The sequence below is a fragment of the Filicampus tigris genome, chromosome 17 (assembly GCF_054856515.1).
Source record: "Filicampus tigris isolate MCC_2025a chromosome 17, RoL_Ftig_1.0, whole genome shotgun sequence".
Taxonomy (NCBI): domain Eukaryota; kingdom Metazoa; phylum Chordata; class Actinopteri; order Syngnathiformes; family Syngnathidae; genus Filicampus; species Filicampus tigris.
Window position 1 is genome coordinate 17,834,132 of NC_141233.1, and position 20,459 is coordinate 17,854,590.

At 49.5% G+C, this 20,459-nt stretch overlaps 1 protein-coding gene across 7 annotated transcripts in view; it reads left to right on the forward strand.

Moving 5' to 3' along the window:
- sgcd (sarcoglycan, delta (dystrophin-associated glycoprotein)) overlaps window positions 1-20,459 on the forward strand; it is a 116,557-nt gene that overhangs the window by 61,391 nt on the left and 34,707 nt on the right. For 4 of the 7 annotated variants that reach the window (XM_086012394.1, XM_086012393.1, XM_086012392.1 and 1 more), the window contains exon 2: window positions 3,812-3,993. In XM_086012394.1, coding sequence (XP_085868520.1) covers window positions 3,892-3,993 — 102 coding nt within the window. In that variant the 5' untranslated portion in view covers window positions 3,812-3,891. Of the gene's footprint in view, window positions 1-3,811; window positions 3,994-20,117; window positions 20,359-20,459 lie in introns of those variants that run through there. The other 3 variants (XM_086012396.1, XM_086012397.1, XM_086012398.1) reach the window with 3 other exon arrangements.

Consider the following 20,459-nt stretch of genomic DNA (forward strand, 5'->3'; position numbering starts at 1 on the left):
AGCTAATGAATGCTCGCGAGTGAAATGTAACACGGCTGTCGGAGCACTCGGGATGCGAGCGGCGCAATGTGAAAGGGAGCAGATGAAGGAGAAATGGACCCAATGAAAGAGAGCGTAACCTTTCCCTTGAGTTTTTTTTCCCCCCACTCAGCCTCAATTCGTCCTGGCTTCCATTCATTTGGAAGCAGGAGTGACACTAATGGCCGCCGGCTAGTGATCGGCACCGCCTACCTGCTCAATTAGACGGAGCGGGCCGGAGTGTCATGTCGCTGCACTCATTCTGCGCTTGTGCCCATTAAATGCCTCCTCTCTAATCGTATCAACTGGCTTCCACCAGGCAGGAGTCTTTTTTTTTTTTTTTTTTTTTTTACCCCTTGAATTGTCATGAAGGTGCTACACAATTCATAATGTTTATCATGTATATTGTTAAATAATGGTTGAGGGTGTTCCGGTGCCTATTAGGCGTGAGGCCTTTCTTAGGAGGGAGGCCTTCATTTATGTTGTTTACAATAATGACCAATGCTGTCTCCAAATAGTGCCGCCTAATAGATGTTGTTTCAATTAGTGGCCGATTAGCAAAAAAGAAATACCTCCTTCAAATATTCACCTCCCTTATCCGAAAGGCATAATCATAAGTAACTCTAATATTGTCACTACTCTAGGCAAAATAAACACCTCCCTCAAGTGTTCAGTGGTCGCTTCTCTAATAGATGCCACATTTCACTTGCGCCAGTCACCCGGTAGAGAAAAATGAAATGCCTCCCTCATTTATGGAGTCGCCGTGCTCTTTCTAAAATCTGCGGGAAAAAAACAATGGCGAGTGGCTACCAACTAGAAAATAGATTGTTTTGGCAGTAACGGGTCAAGTAGTAAGCGTCAATCAAATAAACACCTCCTTTCTCCAGTCACAACAAAATCCATAAAGTGGAATTTTTCTCACCTCATTGGTCACGCGCAAAACCTAAAATGCGTTCCCTTTTGGCTTAGCGCGTCGGGTAGCAAGGTATGCTTTCGTCTGCTGAAGAAAAACACTGTCCATGCCTCCCTCAAATGGATGCGCATAAGAATCACGCTTGTAAGCATTTCATAAAGTCAATTGTCAATCGAATAGTGTGCCTCGAATAGATGTCAACATGCTGCAATTCGGCCGATGAAATGTCACGACACCCAAAACCAGCAAAGGCCTCCTTCAAATAGACGCATGCCCCAAGAAAGAAAAACACAAAACAACGTTTGTGAACTCTATTCCCAGCAAAATACGTTGTGTCCCTCCAAGAGGCACCGCGCCACAATTTGTTGCCGTGTCTACTGTTCCACCTGAATACAAATATACACCTCCCTCAAATAGACACCTTCCTGAAATACGGTGCCTCAAACAGCTGAGATGAGCCATGCAAATGACAAATACACCCTGTTGATTAGTAATTAGTCAGGGAATGACTGGCTCCTTTTGGCCTCTCGGCGCCTCCCCGCCGTGTCGATTTGCTTTTTCTCAGCATGGAGAAAGGAAGGGCAAGTAAAGTTCAGAATCAAGAAATGTGACTCCTGCTCGTCGTGCTCTGTGGCGGCGCATGCTAATTTGACCGGCGCTCGCCTCAACTGGGTGCCACGCTCGCGTTTTGAATTTCAGCCCGCAGCAGTGCGGCGCCACCCTTCGTTAACCTGCCCCGACCTGCTCGTTAATTCACACTCCGGCCCTAATTAGGCGACGGCATACATGTGTGCGCGCGCCTATTTCGGCGTGGGTGGCTGTATTCGTCTTCCCTTTTCTATTATGCAGAATAGAAAAGGAAGAATTCATGAAGAGCCAAGAGATGGCTTTGCATCAGCGGGACAGAGTCTGGCCGGCCGTCTGGCCGGCCGGCCGGACGCGCTCGCATTAACAAAGCAAGAAACGTCAATTCAATTGAAGGGGAGCTCTTTCGGAAGAAAAGTTTTGGAGGGAGAGACGCTGTGCATTGGCAAAAAAATGAGTCTGAGCTCGCCAGCCCATTAAAGCGCTCATTTGGACAAACAAGCATTCACACTCACACCTGTCAACAATTCTCTTGCAAAGTATCTTTACTCCTACTTCGATTCCCTGTCAAGTGAAAAGAAATGCTGTGTAAATTTGACACGTCACAGACAATTAAGAAATGTCAATGATTGACAAAAGTGGGGCTTCAAAATTGCTAAAAATGAAGTCGTTGTCACTGCTCCTCAACGCTGTGGGCGTGTCCGTCGCTCAAGGCCTCCGCTTTTGGGCATATATGCCACGAGGCCTTTCGCGGCATATATTCCCACCACGCAACAAGAGCCGCTAGCCAGCAGCTAGCTTGAGGGCTAGCAGGCTGCCACTTGGCCGGCGGGCGGCCGGTGGGCTCGCCGCGGCATCGCCTCCTCCTTTGGGAATTTCCTTAGCCACGGACCACCCCCTCCGTGAATCGCGGCGTGCTGCCGTGGTAGAAATGGACACGTTTAAGACACGGCTAAAAACAGACAAAAAAGGCCATCATAATATCAGCTAAGTTGAAATGGTGGAACAAAAAAATAAACAGAGAGTTGAATGCATTATCTCCACAATGGAGTGCTTCACAGTTTTTTCGGGCAATTATCCTCGATCGGGTCTTCAAGCGCAGAGGCTGAGTACTTCAGCCACCTGATGACGCATCGCAGCAATTCTCTTGCGGTAGGTGCCAACATTTGACCGACCGTCGCTAGGTACGCTTCAACTCTGCTGTTTGTCAAGCACCAATTGCGCTCATTAAGCAAACGCTCACGGCTTGGTTTTTTTTATGACACGACCTAAAAGGCCATCATTGCAGGCCACTTGTGTCGGATGGGGCCCTTTTACGAATGGAAAACCTTCGATTTTTTTCCCCACCTTTTGAAATACTTACATTACCAACTGGATGAAGATGTTTTTGTTCAAGTTTGATCAAAGCCTTTTTTCATTGAAATGTTGTGGGGGGTTTTTCCCGTAAATTGTAACAGGCTCGTGTCCCTTATCGACTTATGGTACAGGTTGGAGGTTTTTCGAGTCCTTTTAGAATGAAAAAGACATTTTGTGTGTATTGTCAAATGTGAAATTTCACTTTGGTTTGGCTACCAATCGCTAAGCTCCACTTAGCTTAGCTTAGTTTCCATTAGCTGAGTCGGCTACGCAAAAATCATGACATTGCGCAAGTTAAGTTTATGAGTAATTGCACTTGCCGCTGCAACCTGCAATGCTTTTATTTTATTAGGCTTTATTTGCATGACATTTATTTGCATTTGCGTTCCTTTTGAGTTGGCCGTTATGGCAGCACATGGCAATCCCTGAAAAGTGAAGCGCGGAGAGTTTCTGTCATGGAACTGCACAAGTTCAACAGTCTCTGAAATAGCCACACGCTGTCCTTCTATTGCTATTGCCGGACGACTGCATTTTTTTTTTCTTCCTCTCCTGTCCGCTTCAGTCGCTGGTGCGTGTGGACGTCTTTCCACTCAATTTATTTGTTGTGCCTGTCTGTCTTTGTACGGTAGCGCGCTGCGGCATGACTTTGGGTTTGAAGTTGCGCCATCCACTTTTTCTTTTTATAGTGCGATAAAGCCGCCTCATCACAACAATGTCACGGCTGGTGACTAATTGCCATTTTGCGCTTGCTAATATTCCAGCGGCGGCGCCTGCAACGTTGCTAATTGGCTAAATCACAGTCGTTTAACACGGAAAGGGGCCAGGCCGATGACCGCTCGGGGAGTTGTCGAGGCCGCCGGCGAGGCTTCTTTGTCACCTACGCCTTCCATTTTGTTTGTTGTCTGCTGATGCGCGCTACTTGCGGCCTCTCTATTGCAGGGCCATGACGACGGCAGCCGAGCGGCGGCGGCGGCGGACGACGACGGAGGAGTCGCAATGATCATGCGGCCCCCGAGAGGATGATCAGCTCAGCGGCGGCCCGCCTTGATCGCTCAGCCGCCTCGTCTCAGGCGATTAGGGAAAGTCCGCCGGACGCCCAGTCAGCACTCTCGCACGCTGAGGTGAGCTCGCCTTTTCTTTTCTTTTTTTTCTCCTCCCTCTCCTTTGTGTGAACATTTTTTTGGGGGGGCGGGGGGGGGGAAGAAATCCACATTCTACTTTGCGGCTAGGCAGCGTATTTCTATCACATATTGCATATGGCACCGGAAGAGATTGTGTCGATTGATTTGGGCGTTTGTGAAACGTAGTGGGGGCATCGATGACAGTGTTGCGCTCCCGAAAGATTGGAACTTCGAGGCTATCAAAATACCACCACCACTCCTGCTATCGGGCTAAAAAAACAGACACATGTTTTGTTTTCTTCCTGTTAACAGCAAACATAGTAGCTTGGTTTAGCTGGTACAATACACCAAAATAAGTACTCACCTTTGCTTGCTTCAACTGGAGCGCGGAAGCCAAATGGTTTGGTACCACCGAAACCTTTTGGCTAGCTCAAGTTTTTTAGTTTTTTTAAGAGTTGCCAAGTATCCAAATTCGATTCGGTTCCACGCTCGATTTTTTTAAATGCTTTGTTTCCGTTGCCATAAATTGCGACGTGTCCTTCGGGGTACCGCGCACACTGGCCGAATTCCGGCCATCGGCCACCGTTGCTGGGGCTACCAAAACGGGCCGCCAGCGTCGGTGAGCGAGGTTAAGGTTCCGAGTCTTGTTTTCGACAAGCGGCGCGGTCGATTTCATTTGGAGGCCAAAAGAACGTCTCATTCCTACAAGGTTACTTTCTCATTGTTGGTTTCTCTTGCCTTGAATTGTTGTCAGGGGCGACCGGCGACAGTGGGACGCTTTGAAAACACGGAGCTTGGTATTAGTCGTTCCCTCCCTCTATTACTAGTGGAAAGGTAGCAAATGAGCAGCGCGGCTTCGGCACTTTGACGCTTCAACTGGGATTTCGTGCTGCGTGTGATGGATGCTCATATTTGCCCCCCTGAATAGAGGGCAAGCCGGGGCTAAGGTGCCCCTTCTCCAAAGCGTTATTTGCCCCATTTGCACTCTCTTTGGCTGCGGCAATTTGGACGTTTGACCATTTTCTATCGTTAGGGACCATTGGTTGCCAAAAAGTCGTTAGTCAAGCTGCGCTCGCAGGCGTTCACTTTTCAACTTTCCAGAGAGCCCGCGAAGACAAAAGCGCCTCAATTAGATCCATTATTGCACCATCAGGGGCATGAAATTCACTCCGGCACGAAGCATTTGTGAGCGAATATGGCTGCGCTGCGCTCGACGTGCGCGTTTGACGCGTGCGAGCCGGCGGCCAATTGGACATCATTGAAGCAATTAGTTGCCGCCTTGTAAGCCAACAGGAAAGGCGCCTCGGCCCAAAGGCGCAGCGTATTGTCATCCCACCGCAGCACGAGAAAGGATTTCTCAGGTGTTTCCTGAGGCGAGAGGAGCAAAAAAAAAAAAAAAAAAGGGATTTGAAGGGATGAAATCAAAGCGGAAGGCGCAATAGCAAAATGTGTCACGTCTGCTTGGTTTGGAGGCGCCGATGTATCAGGCTTGCTTTTATGGCGTGCAGGCTGTAAAGAAAAAAAAAAAAAAAAAAAGACAGATTGAACCGGAAACCACTTTTGGCAGCCGCAAAGGTGTTTGGGGAGGATTTGCTGCATGTGAGCCTTTACGAGCTTTATTGACAGCGGACCGAAAGCGCGTCGGCCTGATGCGTGTTGCTGCTTCGCCACGCTTGGATTGAGTGAGCTGAAGTTGAATTTGTTCGCAGCAACGCAAATGAGCAAAAGACATGCGCCGCGACTAGCGTTTGTCCTGTCCGTCATGAATGTGAAGCGGGCGCCTCGCAAAGGCAAAGGCGGCAAAGTCTGGAATTAGCCACCAGAGAGTCGCGCCACTGCGACTGCTCCCGCCGACGCCTCGGCAGCGTTTAGCTCCACCGCACCGAATCAAAGTCTGCTCGCCAGAATTCAAAGTGCGTCCGTTCGCAATCGGGGAGTTCAACGTCACGGCGGGGACACGTGGAGGCACGTCCGAGGAATTGCGTCGGTGACGTGGACTCGATGACGCTTGTCGCGAAGCGCGCGGCCTTCCCTTTCTGTGGCGCCGGTCCTCGTTGGCTCCTTTGGCTCCGGCGGAGCTTTTCCGAGCTTCGCTGGGCCCCGGTCCGCCGGGTGAAGCCGTTTTCAGTCCGGGCATGGATGTCCAATTTTCGGCCCAGAAAACATTTCCCAATCGCGGAAGGAATGGCTTCTCCCCTGGCCAACTGCCAGGCTTCTCCTGCCATGCACGACACCAATATTGACACATCCCTCCCGGATTGAGTATTTCCGTCCTTGGCGCGTCTCGTCTCGGGCGACCTGGCGGCACGCGAGCGAGCGCGCTTGCCCCGCAGCGGCCGCGTTTTTCTGCCACTCGGCTCTCAGTCGGGTGGGCGTGTGTGCTTCTTTCCCTTTGGCCTCCTTTTCCCCCCCAGCTCTCGCTTCATATTTGATCGGCTTCTTTCTAAAAGCATTCCGACAAGCAAACCGTCGCCTTTTTTAAATCATTTTTTTTATTGTTTTGTTGGTGCGCGTCAAAAGCACTTCGCTCGACGGAAGCGGAGAGCAACTTTTACCTAGCGCATTGTTTCAAGAAAGCTTTTGGTAAATATTGATGCCAGCGTGGCCCGGGAAGGGAAAGATGTGAAAGTTTCGCAGCGTCCTAAATATCCTCAAACGTCCCTTTTAACAATTTAAGGCCAAACTCTCCAAAGTGTACTTTCACTCAGCCGTTGCCATTCCCCCCGCATTTCCCCGGCCCAAATGGCATGTATTTTGCATGTATTTGCCTGAAATAAAATGCTCAAAGACAAATGAAAAACACATGAATGGCTAAGCGCTTGGGAAAACGAATGCCTAATCTGTTCCGTTCTCATTCGTTTTGCTTGAATCGAACGGCCGTTGCGTTGTACGCACATTTGTCCACTTGGGGGCGGTGTCATACAGACGTGCAGGCGTAGATGGAGCCACTGGCGGAGCGCAAGGCGGGGCCCCACCCCTGAAATATGATTGGACACCCCCAGGCCCCAGACCACATAATTGACTTTTTCCTCTTGTATTTTTTTTCCGCCGTTTTACAATATTTTTTAAATAGTATTGTCCATTTTTTCCCCCGGGAATTTTTTTTTCCAAATTCCCGCCGTCCACCGTAGGAAACACAAAATCATTTTTTCATCACCGTTTTCAGAACAGTTTTTGAGGTTTGTAAGATTTTTTGGGGTTGTTGTGAGACATCCTTGCCCCCCCCCCCCCCCCCCCCCCCCCATGACCCCCCAAAGGAAAATATCCTAGCTCCGCCAGTGGATGGAGCCAGTCGGAACCCCGTAGTAACATCGGTCATCCTTGGCAGATGACAAAGAATAAACGCCTGTGGCCATTTAACGTTGTGTTGTTGAGAAATCGCCGGCCCACCACTGGGGCCACGTGCGCTTTTTGCCTTCTTGCGCTCCATTTGGATCAATATTGTTGAACGCGGGCCGATTTCCAGCTGGCTTTGCTGAAGTCCTGGCCTCATGGCGCTCGCACGCTGCTGAATTCTTCACCCGGTCAACATTCAAATTGTTCAAATACAGACGTAAACGCCGATAATTTGCCATTCTCTGCAGAGGCTAAAGAATAGATGCGTGCATTGCTGTGTTGTCTGTCACCACGCCAAGGTGTTTGTTCAAGTTGTTTGACAGCAAGCCTTTGATGAGCCTCCTTTTTTGCACCGGGAGCAGAAAACGACCTCCCCCGAAACCGTTGCCGACCTTGTACTGTATGTAGCATGTAGCGCTAATGAATACTTGCGCAAGTGTGCATTATTTAGAAGATGTCTGCTCATCACCGTTCCCCCGCAGGCTACATCATCATCATTATCGACGGCCGGCCCGGACCCGAGCGCCCGCCCAGGGCCGTCCTGTTTGTCGGTCTGCGCGCATGACTTCTTCAGACGGCAAAGGCGTGAAGGCTGAACCGATTATGTGCCGATTCATGAGCCTATTTCCCTTCAATATTGGCTTGAGACAAACAACCGCCTCCCTCCGACGGACCCTTTCGCCCAGCACCGGGGAACAAATCCGATCGTTTTAGCTTGAATGGAGGCCGGCGCGCCCGAATGGAAGTGTCAAACCCTTGAGCCCGTTTGAGCTGTGTTGCTCAACAAAACGGCGGCGCAATGAACGGAGGAGGCGGACATTTGGAGTCTTGTTCAGGTGGCGAACCTGCCGGAGATTTCCTTCTCCAGACCGTTCCGAAACAGTAGCACTACGCTTCTATTAAACAGGACTATGGCTTGACTAAGTCAAGCCCCTCCGCTAAAATACAGGCCACCGTGCTACCAGATGGCTCCTCTCCATCTGCACTGGAGTAAATAACACCCCCCAGTTACAATGTCAGAATCACCCCCCCCCCCCCCCTAAATCTGATGCTGCTTTGACTGAATTTTAATGCACTACATTTTGTAGCACATGCTACTAAATCCTGATGCAAGCAGACACAGCTTGCGAGAACGCTGCCGTTATCCTGTTGAGGTGAGGCGCTCGTCACAAAGCAAACAGGCGACAAATGCATAACGCCGATCAGACAGCAGATGCGGCGGCGGCGGCGCTGTGCTTATCGGCGGGCTGCAGATCGCCTCTCGACTACGTTCGTTTCGGCGGATGGCTTAGTCAATGGCGCTCGGGGTCCGAGTCACTTGCACGCACGCCCGCACGTTGCCATTCAGCCGTGTGTGCAAATGAGCGCATTCAGTGCATTTCTCACGTTGCAGGAGAGACGAGCGGAAATCAATTTGGAGCGTGCTCGATGCTGTGGACTGCCGGGGACATTTTAAGTGACACTCACTTAGAGCGACTCATCTCAACACCACATACTCTTTCATATTTTTATATATTCCCATTATAAAAATGGGATTTTTTTGTTAGGACTATTCTCAACATGTCATAACTCTAATTTCACGCGAAAAGTTGCAGTTTGGAGCGACTAAAATGTAGTCATAATATTGCTTGAATATATTTGCAATGCCTTGCAATCAAGGCGTGATGCGAGAAAAAAGAGAGGATAGCATTTTAGTATAACAGGACAAATGTAACGTGAAAAAAGTTGCCATTTTGAGAGAAACAGTTGTCGGCTGATGTTGCAACTTGCTGCTAACAATATTTTCTTCTCGACGTACCACTCTATTCTCAGATTATGAATGTTTTGTCGTGTTAAAATATTTTTATTTTTAAAGATAGAAAAACAGTTCTCATGTTCTCATAAATGTATGCCTTCAAGATGAACTTATTTATTTCTATTTTGTATTTCTTATATTCTTTTTTATTCGGTGGGCTCTAAAAAAACCCCAAATCAACTCACGTCGGTGCCGTCTAAAGTCAAAAGAGTCACATGAAAGAAAAGATCAAATGAGCAAATGCACGCAAGCATTCTTTTCCCCGCTTGTTGCCACTGTAAGTGTTGCCTTGTTTTTGCATCTGTAGCGCTCTGTGTCTCTTTGCTTCCTCATAAATGATTCATTGGCCTCTTAGGACAACAGCTTTGACAGGCGCTTCCCGGGACGCGCGCATACAAGCTCCCCAGCTGTGATCTCGGATCTTGTTGCACGCCTGGCTTCCTCCTCACCTTGCTCGCCGCCGCCGCCGCCGCCGCCGCTTGGGATCAATGGGCAGCACAGTCAAGGGAAAGCCTTTCCGTGCCCGCTCTCGTCGGGATCGGGGTGTGACGCGACTGTCGCAAGGCGTAGTCGTGAATTTCGCTAGCGTGTTCTCGAGGCTATTTTGCTAGCTAAAACTGTTGATGAGCCTCATGTGAACGTCGTCTGTTTGTGTTCAATGAATGTAGGGGTGAAACGAGTCCTCAAGTCATGAGAGTACCTCAATTAAAAAAAAATAGCTCTCTTTTTTTCTGCGGCCGACAGCCGTTCGTTTGGTGTGCACCATCAACAAGCTAGCAGCAGTTGTTCATGCTGTGCATGACAGTTACAGAAGGGCAACTTGAAAAGAAAATCTTGCCAAATACAGTCAAACACGGACATCAGTGCCTTGCTACGCTTTGGAAGTTCCCAGTTGAAGTTTAAATCGCAAACAAAACGTCATCCTCAATTCATGTTCAATTAGGGACGCTTAAAAAAAAACAACAACAAAAAACAAAACAAGTCATGACGCTAAGATTGTAGAATGTGGCTAGCGGCTACTGGCTAGCAGCTCGCCGCAAAGCGAGTGCCTCATCCGGGCTGGCAAAAGCCGTCAGACCTCTTTCAATAGCACATTAACAGGCGAAGCGGTTCCTGCTGATCAATTTTCAACAAAGCAGGCTTACTCTGGCAAAATCGCTACTGTGGTTTGTCTCACGGCCCAAAATCTCACTTCCCAATTCTTCTCGAGAAGAAAATCTCATTTGCCGCAATGCATAGTTTCAATTTCGGAAAACAAAGTTGATGATCTAAAAATGAAAGCCAATAGTCGTTCATTATTAAGTGAAATGTTCTGTTCTATTGTGCATTCATGTCCTTAACCGAGCAAAAAGTAGCCTAGCCGATTGCCAAAAATATTCGATAGCCCCAAATGAATGATGAATGAACTAGCGACTAGTTGCTTATGTAACATGGGTTCATGAGTGAACGCGCTGGCGCTTTTCCAGGGATTCAAGCGGCTTAGGAATGTCTATTCTTGTGGGTTTTTATTGTCTTTTTAAAGATGCGCCGCGGCCGTGTCGGCGAGCATATGAAGCACTGGAGCGTGCCGTCCCCCTGCGGGCCAAACATGTTAAACGATGTAAATGAGTCCCACGGCTTAATTACTGCCCCGATTAGCCCGAAGGGGCCCGGTTTCATGTTCAGGTTTTAGCGCCCCGCTTGTATGAGTGTGGGAGCACGTGAGCTAAGTTAGCATGTAGCTGCACACGGCACTTAGCCATCCGTGCATCTTGTATACCGCTTGGTCGAGCTTGAGCTTATGCTAATCGATACCCGCGTTCAAATGCTAAGGCCGGATTGTCGATGATGGCGCGTTTATTCAGCGTCGAATATTGGCAACGGTGTTGAAATCTCTCGGGGATGTGCGGGGCGGGGGCCACGTGGGGGGAAAGCAATGCAAATGACTTCAATTGGGTTACGTGGGATTTTCTGTTACATAAAACATTCAAGCGTATCAAATATTCATGGGGTCTAATGCAATTATTTTCAGCAGCTGGAAGGAATTTGTGCTTGGTTACAAGCGTGTAGCGAAGGAGCAACTGTTTCTTTTTACTTTTGAAATCTCTTTATTCTCGTACAAGGACTACTTTTTAATGGTTAAACGTTGACTCTTCTTGTAGTTGACTCATTCAATTGACAACTTTTCCTTTTCATGCTTTTAACGTTATTGTCAGAAGAAAATATTTGCTAGCAGTTTTCTTGTGAATATATTTGGCGTAAAGCTATGTCACCTTAATAAGAATACTCTGAATTGAGCCTTTATTCTTTCTTTTGTCTTCTGATCAGATCCTTTTCTCCCCAAATTGACTTTTTTTTTTATAAACATTTGACATTTTTCTCTGAAGGTTTCAAGTCAATCCACGCCACTTTTCTATTGAAATGGTTTGTCGTACAACGACCGTTTGTAATATTTAGACTTTCGTCCTTTGAATACGACTTTCTTTTGTCTTTTAAGATCATTTCCCCTCCAAAAATGACCACTTCTCACAATCTTTGGACCTTTTCCTTTAAATGAAAACTTTCTTGTGAAATACCAACTACGATGCCATATTTTCACTCGTGCTAACATCGTCTTGTGTGTGATGAAAGTCCCTGCCTTAGGAGATTTATTGGCGGCCCTCAAGGAGCCAACCTGTAATTTGCCGTTTTGGTTTATTTTTTTTCAATTTTTCTATTGTAGTCACCCATTGGGAATCCATTGGTAGCGATGCGGGACACCGGTCTGCATGTAAATCTAATTTGGCAGGAGTTGTTTAATGTCAGCACTCTCGCTCTGTTTCATTGACTAACTTTGTCTCCTGCTATTCATCATCCGTCGTGCCGGCTAAACTCCCCGATGGAAGTAAAATGAAGAGCAGCACATTCCTGCCGCGGTATTCGGCGTCCTCCATTGGAGCGCGGTGACGGAGACGCGGCGGCGGGATGGGAAAAGGCACTTTCAGTGAGGTGGCTCGGACAGATTGCGCGGCGGGTCGTCCTCGGAGAAAAGCGCCGCGGACGGACACGGGGCTGGAGTGGCGAGAAAAATGGGGAAATCAATCAAATGAAGCAGCACTTTAGGTTGCGCTATTCCTCGTAACATGCCAAAAACGACTCAACTTACTGAAAACACTGAAGTGAAAGATGCGGCGAAAGGTTGAGTGCCGACACGTCCGACTGCAACGCTTGACGTCGCCGGTGCATGAAGAAATTCTGCCTTCACGCGCCGCTCTGAAACATCACGTTCGTCGCCGGTGAAAGCGTCCACCGTTGACGGTCCTGCCGCGCCATGTTGCCCTTTGCCTTTCGCGGCCTCCCCGTGTCGCGTGAAAGACCGACTGAAAACTCCTGGAGCGAGAAGCGCGAGCCGTAAGGAAAGAGTGCAGTGTGTCACCTGCAAAGCAGAACTGGCACAAGTGGTCAAGCCGCCGGGCCACTTTCAAACACTTTATCGTGGACAAACGGTAACAAAGTAAACGCTTAACGGGCACATTCATGCGCCAGTTGTCGAGTTTCTGCTTGAATGTCTTTGCTGCGAACCGCCTCCAAAGTCGAAATGGACAGTCTGCTAGCTTAATGCTAACATATGAAGTGAAACATCATAGACCGGCTAACAGAAAATAGCGCCAGTTGTTATAAGCTTCCGTATAACGGTGAAAGTATTCCCGCCTAATTCAGACTGCAGCAATTTTGGTACAAGTCATACCGTTTGGGGGGGATTCTTCGCCTCCACCGTATCCCTCGTTAAAACCTGTACGATACCGCCGCCCGTCCTGCCGCGCAACCTCCGCGGCCCTCGTTAGTGTCGCCGCCACCCGTAGCTCCGCATAATTAACGGCAAACGCTCGGCGCGCCGCGCCGCACCGCACCGCGGCGCGCCGCGCCGCACCTCCGGCTTCTCATCAGCATTCTCCCCATGTTTCCGTCACCTCGGCCACCCGGTCGCCAAATTACCTCGTGAGCCTCTCGGGGAGGGAAAGCGCGGAGTGGCGGGGGGCTTCCATTACACGGCCGGCAGATGGCGGGGGGGCCCGCGGCGGCGCAGTCATCATTAACCTGCCGGGCTTGTCTCAATGCGCACCTTGTCGCTTTTCATTTGAGGCTCCCTCCGCTCTTGAGGCACACAGGACAACTGTCACTTTGCTCTTGTGAGCATGCGACTAGTCCCAGGTCTGCTGTCGGGATGCAAACGGGACTCGGGTCCAATCGAGACGTGCTTTGACCAGGACAATTCGATTTGGACGGCGAGTCCGATCGAGTCATTGTTTTGCTGACGTGATTTGACCAGAACAAGAGACTTTTCAGACTTGACCTGGGAGTGAAAGACTCGATTTGAGACATAATGATTCACAAGCCTTGTTTGTGTTCTACGTTTAGTTTAAAGCTCAAGAAATGAGTTAACAGTATACAAGTAGGCGCTGGGAACGGCACCGCCATGATGAACGGCCCTGTTACGATTAGACGATCAGTCGGTCAAACCTCATTTCAGGCGAGCACGTCCTCGGATGACGGGCAGGCGGCGCCGGCGCCGCCTGCCCGTCTGCCAAAGTGGGAGGGGGCAGGGGCGGATTTTCGGCTCTAAAATGGACAATAGAACGTTGTCATTTGAAGACCCATTCTTTCCAAACGATAAGTCCTTTGGCTCAGTGCAGTACCGTAGCTATGAACAAAATGGGGAATGAACACTCCGGGGTGTTTGTCACGCTTCTCTGGCCAAAAAGTCGGCTGGGCCGGGCTGGGCTGGGCCGGGCCGGGCTGGGCTGGGCCGGGCCGGGCCGGGCCGGGCTGGGCCGGGCCGGGCTGGGCTGGGCTGGGGTAGACTCCGTGGACCCTAATGACAATGACGAGCTGTATCGAAAATGGATGAGTGAGACGATTGTGTGTGAGAAGGCGCGGAGGATCGTCTTCAGCTTCTCCTGTTGTCGGTCAAACTCCTTTTGAGGACAGATGTTGCGTTGCCGTCTCCGTGCTCATCATTCCTTTCCTGTTGAATATTTGGTCCCACCAAACGTTGGCCGTTCCAAACGAGTCCGACGTTTTCACTTCATACATTTTCATGATGGCTTCGACTCCATGGTAGCCTTGAATCTCGTGGGCTAACCCGACAAGTCGACATGGCCGCTTCCCAGGAACAAACGTCGTTATGATTAATTACGGGCGATTTGTGCTGACGTCGCGCGTGCGGCAGGAAGGGCACCGCGACTCATCCAACATGCATGCGAGAGGGGAAACGTCAGCAGAAGCCTTTCCTTGGTGGCAGCCACTTGTTGCTAGGGAGACTTCACGGGGCTCAATCAGAAGCGGAAAAAGAAAAAAAAAATCTTTTGCTACGACACAGCTACATTTCCAATGTTGTGATTTTTCGTTCAGTTGTCTTTCGCCAATTTCCGGTTGACAATTTGCGGTCTGGTGTATCGTGGATTTTTTGCTAGTGTTCCCGGGACGCCACGCGCAGACTCGCTAACCTGAGCTGACAACAGAAGTAGTTGTAGTATAATTGCATTTTTAAATAAGCATTCAAACTGAGAAAGCAATATATTTCTGGTGCAATCGGGTTGCACCATTGTACGCATAGTTTTTCTTTTTGTACGCTTGCCTACTGACTCGTGAGGACAACACATGAAAGGGCGCCTCCAAGTCAAGTGCTTCCAGCATAACATTCAATAAAAAAGCAAAGCAAAGCAAAGCAAAGCAAAACAAAAGAGTTTGCTCCGGCGCTAAAATCAGCAGCGTCATTCTCTGGCGTTCTGGCTGAGTGGATTCCACCCGTTGTTATTGGAGCGCTGTGGCGTGATGGCTCCATTATTCCGAAGAATAATTGCTTCCTAATCATGAAGTGTACGGACTGGGGAATAGGGGAGGGTGCTGATTTTACGGCCAAATGGAAAATATGGATTTGCTTTTGGAAATAAACTACCCGTGTGCGGCTGCTCTCGCTGGGATCGGACACCAATCTTAAGACGCCACTGGAGAGCTTGAGCTTCTTTCGCGTCTTCTTTCTCTCTTTCATGCCAGCATTTTTGTCAGGGGGAAAAAATAGACCGCGACTATTGATGACGTCTGCCATGCTAGCTTCTTGCTAGTCACCTGGCGAGATAGTGTCTCGTTTGAGATTGTAAACTATAACACAACACAAATTCACACGTGCAACCTTTTTTTTTCAGCTTTTCTAAAAGCGCAAAGCGTCGAACAACGAAAAGAAGACATTTGTGGCGAAATACAAATTTATTGACAGATTGACACCCAAGAAATACGCAGTCAGCACCGCTGACTCACCTCATGGCTCGACCTGAACACGGAAGGGGGCATTTTGACATGGCATGAATTGCGTCATCGTCATTCTCACACCTTCTGCCGCCCGCCGCAGCACAAACTCTGTTTATGCCATACTTACTGTATGCATACTCCGTTTGACTAGTAGGTGCCTAAACTTTTCCCACTTGTTGCCATTGCTCTCCCTCCTAATCGACGCGACGCGCTGGATGTGGCGCCTAATCTTGCTCAGCTGTGCTGCTATCAAAGTCCAAGTGATGCAACGGATCTGTTTGTCATCACAGTGGTTGAAAAACCTCCGTTTGCCAAACGAGCTGGACGAGACCGTCTTCTTATAAGCGTGCTCCACTCAAGGCGACACTTCCCAAAGCAATGAAAAGCCATTACAAATCTGTGATGTAGTGAGTGAACACTCTACGTATTGATTTTTTTCCCCCCCCTTTTCTAAATAAGGCTGTTCCCTCGCTTGCAAGGGGACTTGGAAGCTTGGAAGCTGCCAGAAGAAAGAGTCTCGCATCTGGAGGGAAATGGCGCTCACACAAAGTGACAACTGGAGTACAGTTTGAATCCAATAAGAAGCTGTGTTTATTCATGAGGACATCCGTGCCACCCCCCACATTCAGCCGCTTTTGGCTATAAAAACGGCCAGCACCGCCGGCAGCAGACCTGTCTGGGCTCCTAATTGGCTAAAAACAATGCAGGACTTTTTTTCTTTTTTTTTTGGGAGGGAAGGGGTATCTGGGGTATCCAGTAGTATTCCGGGCCAACACAACATTCAGCACATTTGTTGTGTGTTTGTAGAGCAGCGGCGACGCGTGCGGAACACGCGCCCGGAGGGACGCCGAGCGCTGACAGATGAGTGATGGAGAAACAAAACGAGTGTCACGTCGCCGTAACTCAGCCAAGTACAGCGAGCGCAATGTGTGCAACACATAAAGATGAAGAGCGAGCGCCGTGGCCAGCGGGTGACCCCCCCCCCCCCGCATCCCCCCCCCCCACCCGGGGGAGCGCGCCGACAAAACAAAATCAATCGCCCTCATTAGGGCCCTTCCTTTTGATAGCGGCGGGCAGAGCTTTTGCTACCCGGGCCATCCGGGGGGACGGGCGGGACTTAACCGACTTCATCCACCTTAATACCACCGCGATCACGTTGCAATTATAGCAACCCTCAACGCTATTGAAAAAAAAAGCCCCCCCAGAAAAAACAGACACACACAATATAACTGCATGCAGCTGTGCCACGTGCATCATCCCAAGCACTTGAAAATCAATATTTATCTAAAGCATCACAAACATAAATTGCGAAAAATATACCCGCGAAGGTGTGTTTTGCTTTTCAAAGTTGCCCGCGTCAAGTTTTGCTCTGCAGCAATTGCTGGGCGCATTTTCAAATGTGATTGCTCAACGCAACGGTCCCATTGGGATTCAAGTTGGAGTGACACGAGACTTGCGAAGGCCCCGGGCAGATCACGTTGACGTGGCAACGCGTAGGGGCTGAAATCTGATTGGAAAGGACTTGAAATTGTCCAGCCTAGATGTGCCGTGCGATTGACGGGCGAGCAGTCGTGTTGCTTTTTGTCACGGATTTGTAGCGAGTGGCGCGGACGACACAAAGGCGGGAACGGGGAAGCAAGACGGGAGGAGGGCTCAGCTCATTTGAATGGAAAGATACGCAAGACTTGGCTCGGCTTTGACAACACGGCCCAGCGAGACTTGGATGGCAAGACATCAACCGAGGACTAAAGAGACACAGGACAGGACAATGACCCGGCACAAACTGAAAGGAAACTGGGAACTATTTACAAGCATAGTGACGAGACAACGAGAAACACCTGGACAAGACAAAAAGGGTCGGAGGGAGCTGATCAGTTCACACTTGGGAGTGGAAGGAGCACAGGTGGACACAGTAATGGTCAAAAAAACAACAACAGACGGAACATGACAGTTATAAAATGATATTTTTGTTGACACAATACTTACCGTGATGTTTTGGGGTTTTTTTTCAAATCTTGCACACAGAAAACAGTTGTTTTCAAGCGAATGCAAACTGCACTAAAAGAACGCATTTTCCCAAGAGAGAAAAATGAATAAAAGTAAGCGACGTGATTGGCCAGTGCAGCTCGTGCGCTCGCTGGCGCTTGACATGCAGTCCAGGCAACAGCCAGCACATTCCCTGGCTTTGCTGCCCACTTAGGATTCAGACCTTCCCAGTCCTGCTTGGGATGCTGAACAATGATTGCTATTCTTTTTTTTTTTTTTTTTTTTTTTTTGCTTTTTCCCCGTGCGCGCCCCCGCACGCCTCGGCTGCCCTGCTGGCGAGACACAGCCTTGCGTTTTCATCACGGCTTATGCTGGAAATCAATGGAATGGAAACCCAAACATGGCATCCACTTCAGCGACCTGCACAAAATGGACTTTTCAAACGGCTCCTTCACAATTTAGTTTGCCTCGTGTGAAATTGAAATATCACAACCTAAGGAAAGCTTTTGAGCGACCTGTTTCCAAGAAGGTGTCTTTGAATGAGCGGATTTTGCCTGGCTAATTTGCATCATTTTATCATTTTAATTTCAGCGGTTTCTCAAAGAGGAATAAATTCACTGCAAGCTCCCCCCTTGAAAGTTCTGCGATGCCCTCGCGTGTGGGCAAGGAGAGCCACGGTCTCCGATGCACTTGCAGGCGTTTACTCAACGGGACAAACGCTCAAACACAAAATGGCGACACTCGCAAGGAGCACGGATGAGACGCTAACACTAAGCTAACTGCGTGACTCCCGCTCCTGACGTCACACAATAGGCCACGCCCCTTAAAGACAAACAATAGCATATAGTGTGCGTGTGTGTGTGTGTGAGATGTTTGGCTTAATTGCACTTCATGACGTGGGTTCATTCCATTACATCTCGTTTGAAAGTGTAACAAAAATGTGTTTTTTGGGTGGGCGGGTGCTAGAGTCGTTTCCTGGGAACTAAAGTGAGTTACAAGCTTGGTCAGTGAACAAATTAAGCCAAGGTACCACTGTATTATCTAAACACCTGGGATCCGTTTTAAATGCCCCCCCCCCCCCCCCCCCCCCCGAAAAATCCCAGCATAATATGTGGATGAGTGCGGATGCGTCTTGCGAAGCCAAACGGGTCAGCGGACAACAATGACGAAGCTCGTCGCTGACTGACTGCAGCTCACCCCGATTCCTCCCATTTCCTCCTTGTTGGCCCGACAAAAGCACAGCGCGCGAGTGCGCTGGCTGCTGCATCAAAGCTGAACCCCGCCGCCCCCCCCCCCCCCCCCCAACCCAAGCGGGCAGCCTCCGTGTGGTGGAGCAAATGGGATCGGGGTGGGAGGTGTGGGGGCGGGGGGCGGCCCTGTGGGGCTTGGGTCCAAGGAGACGGGAGAAGGAGAAGCTTTGTCCTCGCACGCTGTCGGGAATTTGCCGCCTCTCTCTGCTGGACTCGCAGCGCACCCCAAACAAAATGCACTCTTCATTTGTGTTGCCATTCTAATGCAAATCAGATGAACCTTAGAAATGTTTCCTTTCTGGGGGGGGGGGGGAAGATATTCTGCTTTGTTATGAGTTGATAGCAATTTCCTTCACACCGGCTCCATTTAATCCAGTTGCAACCCCGAAGCTACTTTTTGCCCCGTCTTTGCACTCAGTTTGCTCGGCTTTTGCCGTCTGCCGGAAGAGCGGTTCGTTAGCATGTGTGCCCCGCGGTCGGAGATTCCGGGTTTGAATCCCGGCCGGCCGCAGCCAACCCGCCGCGTGCCGCGTTGGCTCGGCTCACTCGGCCGGCTGTTTATGCGCGGCGCTTTGTATGCAGCTGGGCTTGCTTTTCAAGTGATCTATAAATAAAGTCCAGTTGAGTTGTCAAAGAGTGCTTGTCTACTGCATTTGAGTGCTGGCCAGTCCAGGGGCGAGCTCACTTTGTTATTAGCGCCACTTTTTAACATTCGAAACGGCCACCAAATAAATACATTTAACCACCGTTAGAATTGAGCGGAGAAAAACAAAAAAGAAAAGACGGATGCCATTTTGCTCTCCTGATTCATGCGCATTGTCCTAAAAAAATCAAAAACGGTGCCAGCGGTTACTAGTTAGCCCCAAGGACAACATGAGGAGCCCACGGGTCTGCTCCAAAAAGAGATCAGCAGTGATGGGACACTACTAAGAAAAATTGAAAACAGAAGAAGGTTGTCTTTTCGTTACTACGACAGGGCTTTTTTTTTGCTCACAGTCGTCCTAGCGCCACGTAAGCTTCAGTAACTCATTCAGTCGTGTTTGGCATTCCCCACTGTCCACTTTTTGGTGAGCGTTATCAGTCACAGTACATTGCGATTATGCTCGCCGTCTGACAGAACTTCTCAATTTTCTTCACTTTCTGCTACTTTTGGCATATTTGACCTCCATTTTTGTTTGCATTGTCATTCTCGGTGAAATAAGAATTGCAACGTTTATTAACAGTAGAGTTTTAAATGACATTTTGCCATTCCTATCCGGCCTACAAGTGTAAAAACAAGTGAACTTAATACCAGAAAAGGGGGGTGGTTTGGCCTGGGTTGCCGTGGTGACACATGGCAAGTAAGCTCAGCCCCTTCGCAGCACATGTGGCTTCTAAATCAGGCAGACAAGTCAGAGGGCAGCCTGAAACGACTCCACTCAGCACAGCAACAGGGAAGGGGGAAGAGGAAAAAAAAAAAAAGTCTGACTGTTTGGGTCACGGTTGTCCAGGAACGAGCGGAACGAGGCGGGGGGACCTTGTTATTGGAAAAAGCTGAGCCCAGAGCGAAAAGAAGTGCAGTCGCTCAGCGAGGGCCACTTGACTGCCGTCCCTTTTTGAACAGCAGCGGCAGCGGCAGCGGCAGCGGCGGCAGCAGCAGCGGCAGCAGCAGCGGCGGCAGCGGCAGCCGAATTCTCGCCAGGACCCTCGACAAGAAACGGGCCGACGCGAAAAAGCGCAGCGGGCATCATGGTACGTTTGCTTTTGCGGGGGAAGTGGAGCGGGCGTGGAGGGGGGCCGAGTTGCATTCCTCTTAACCCTTTCCTAGCCGGGAGAAAGTTTCAAGGCCGTCA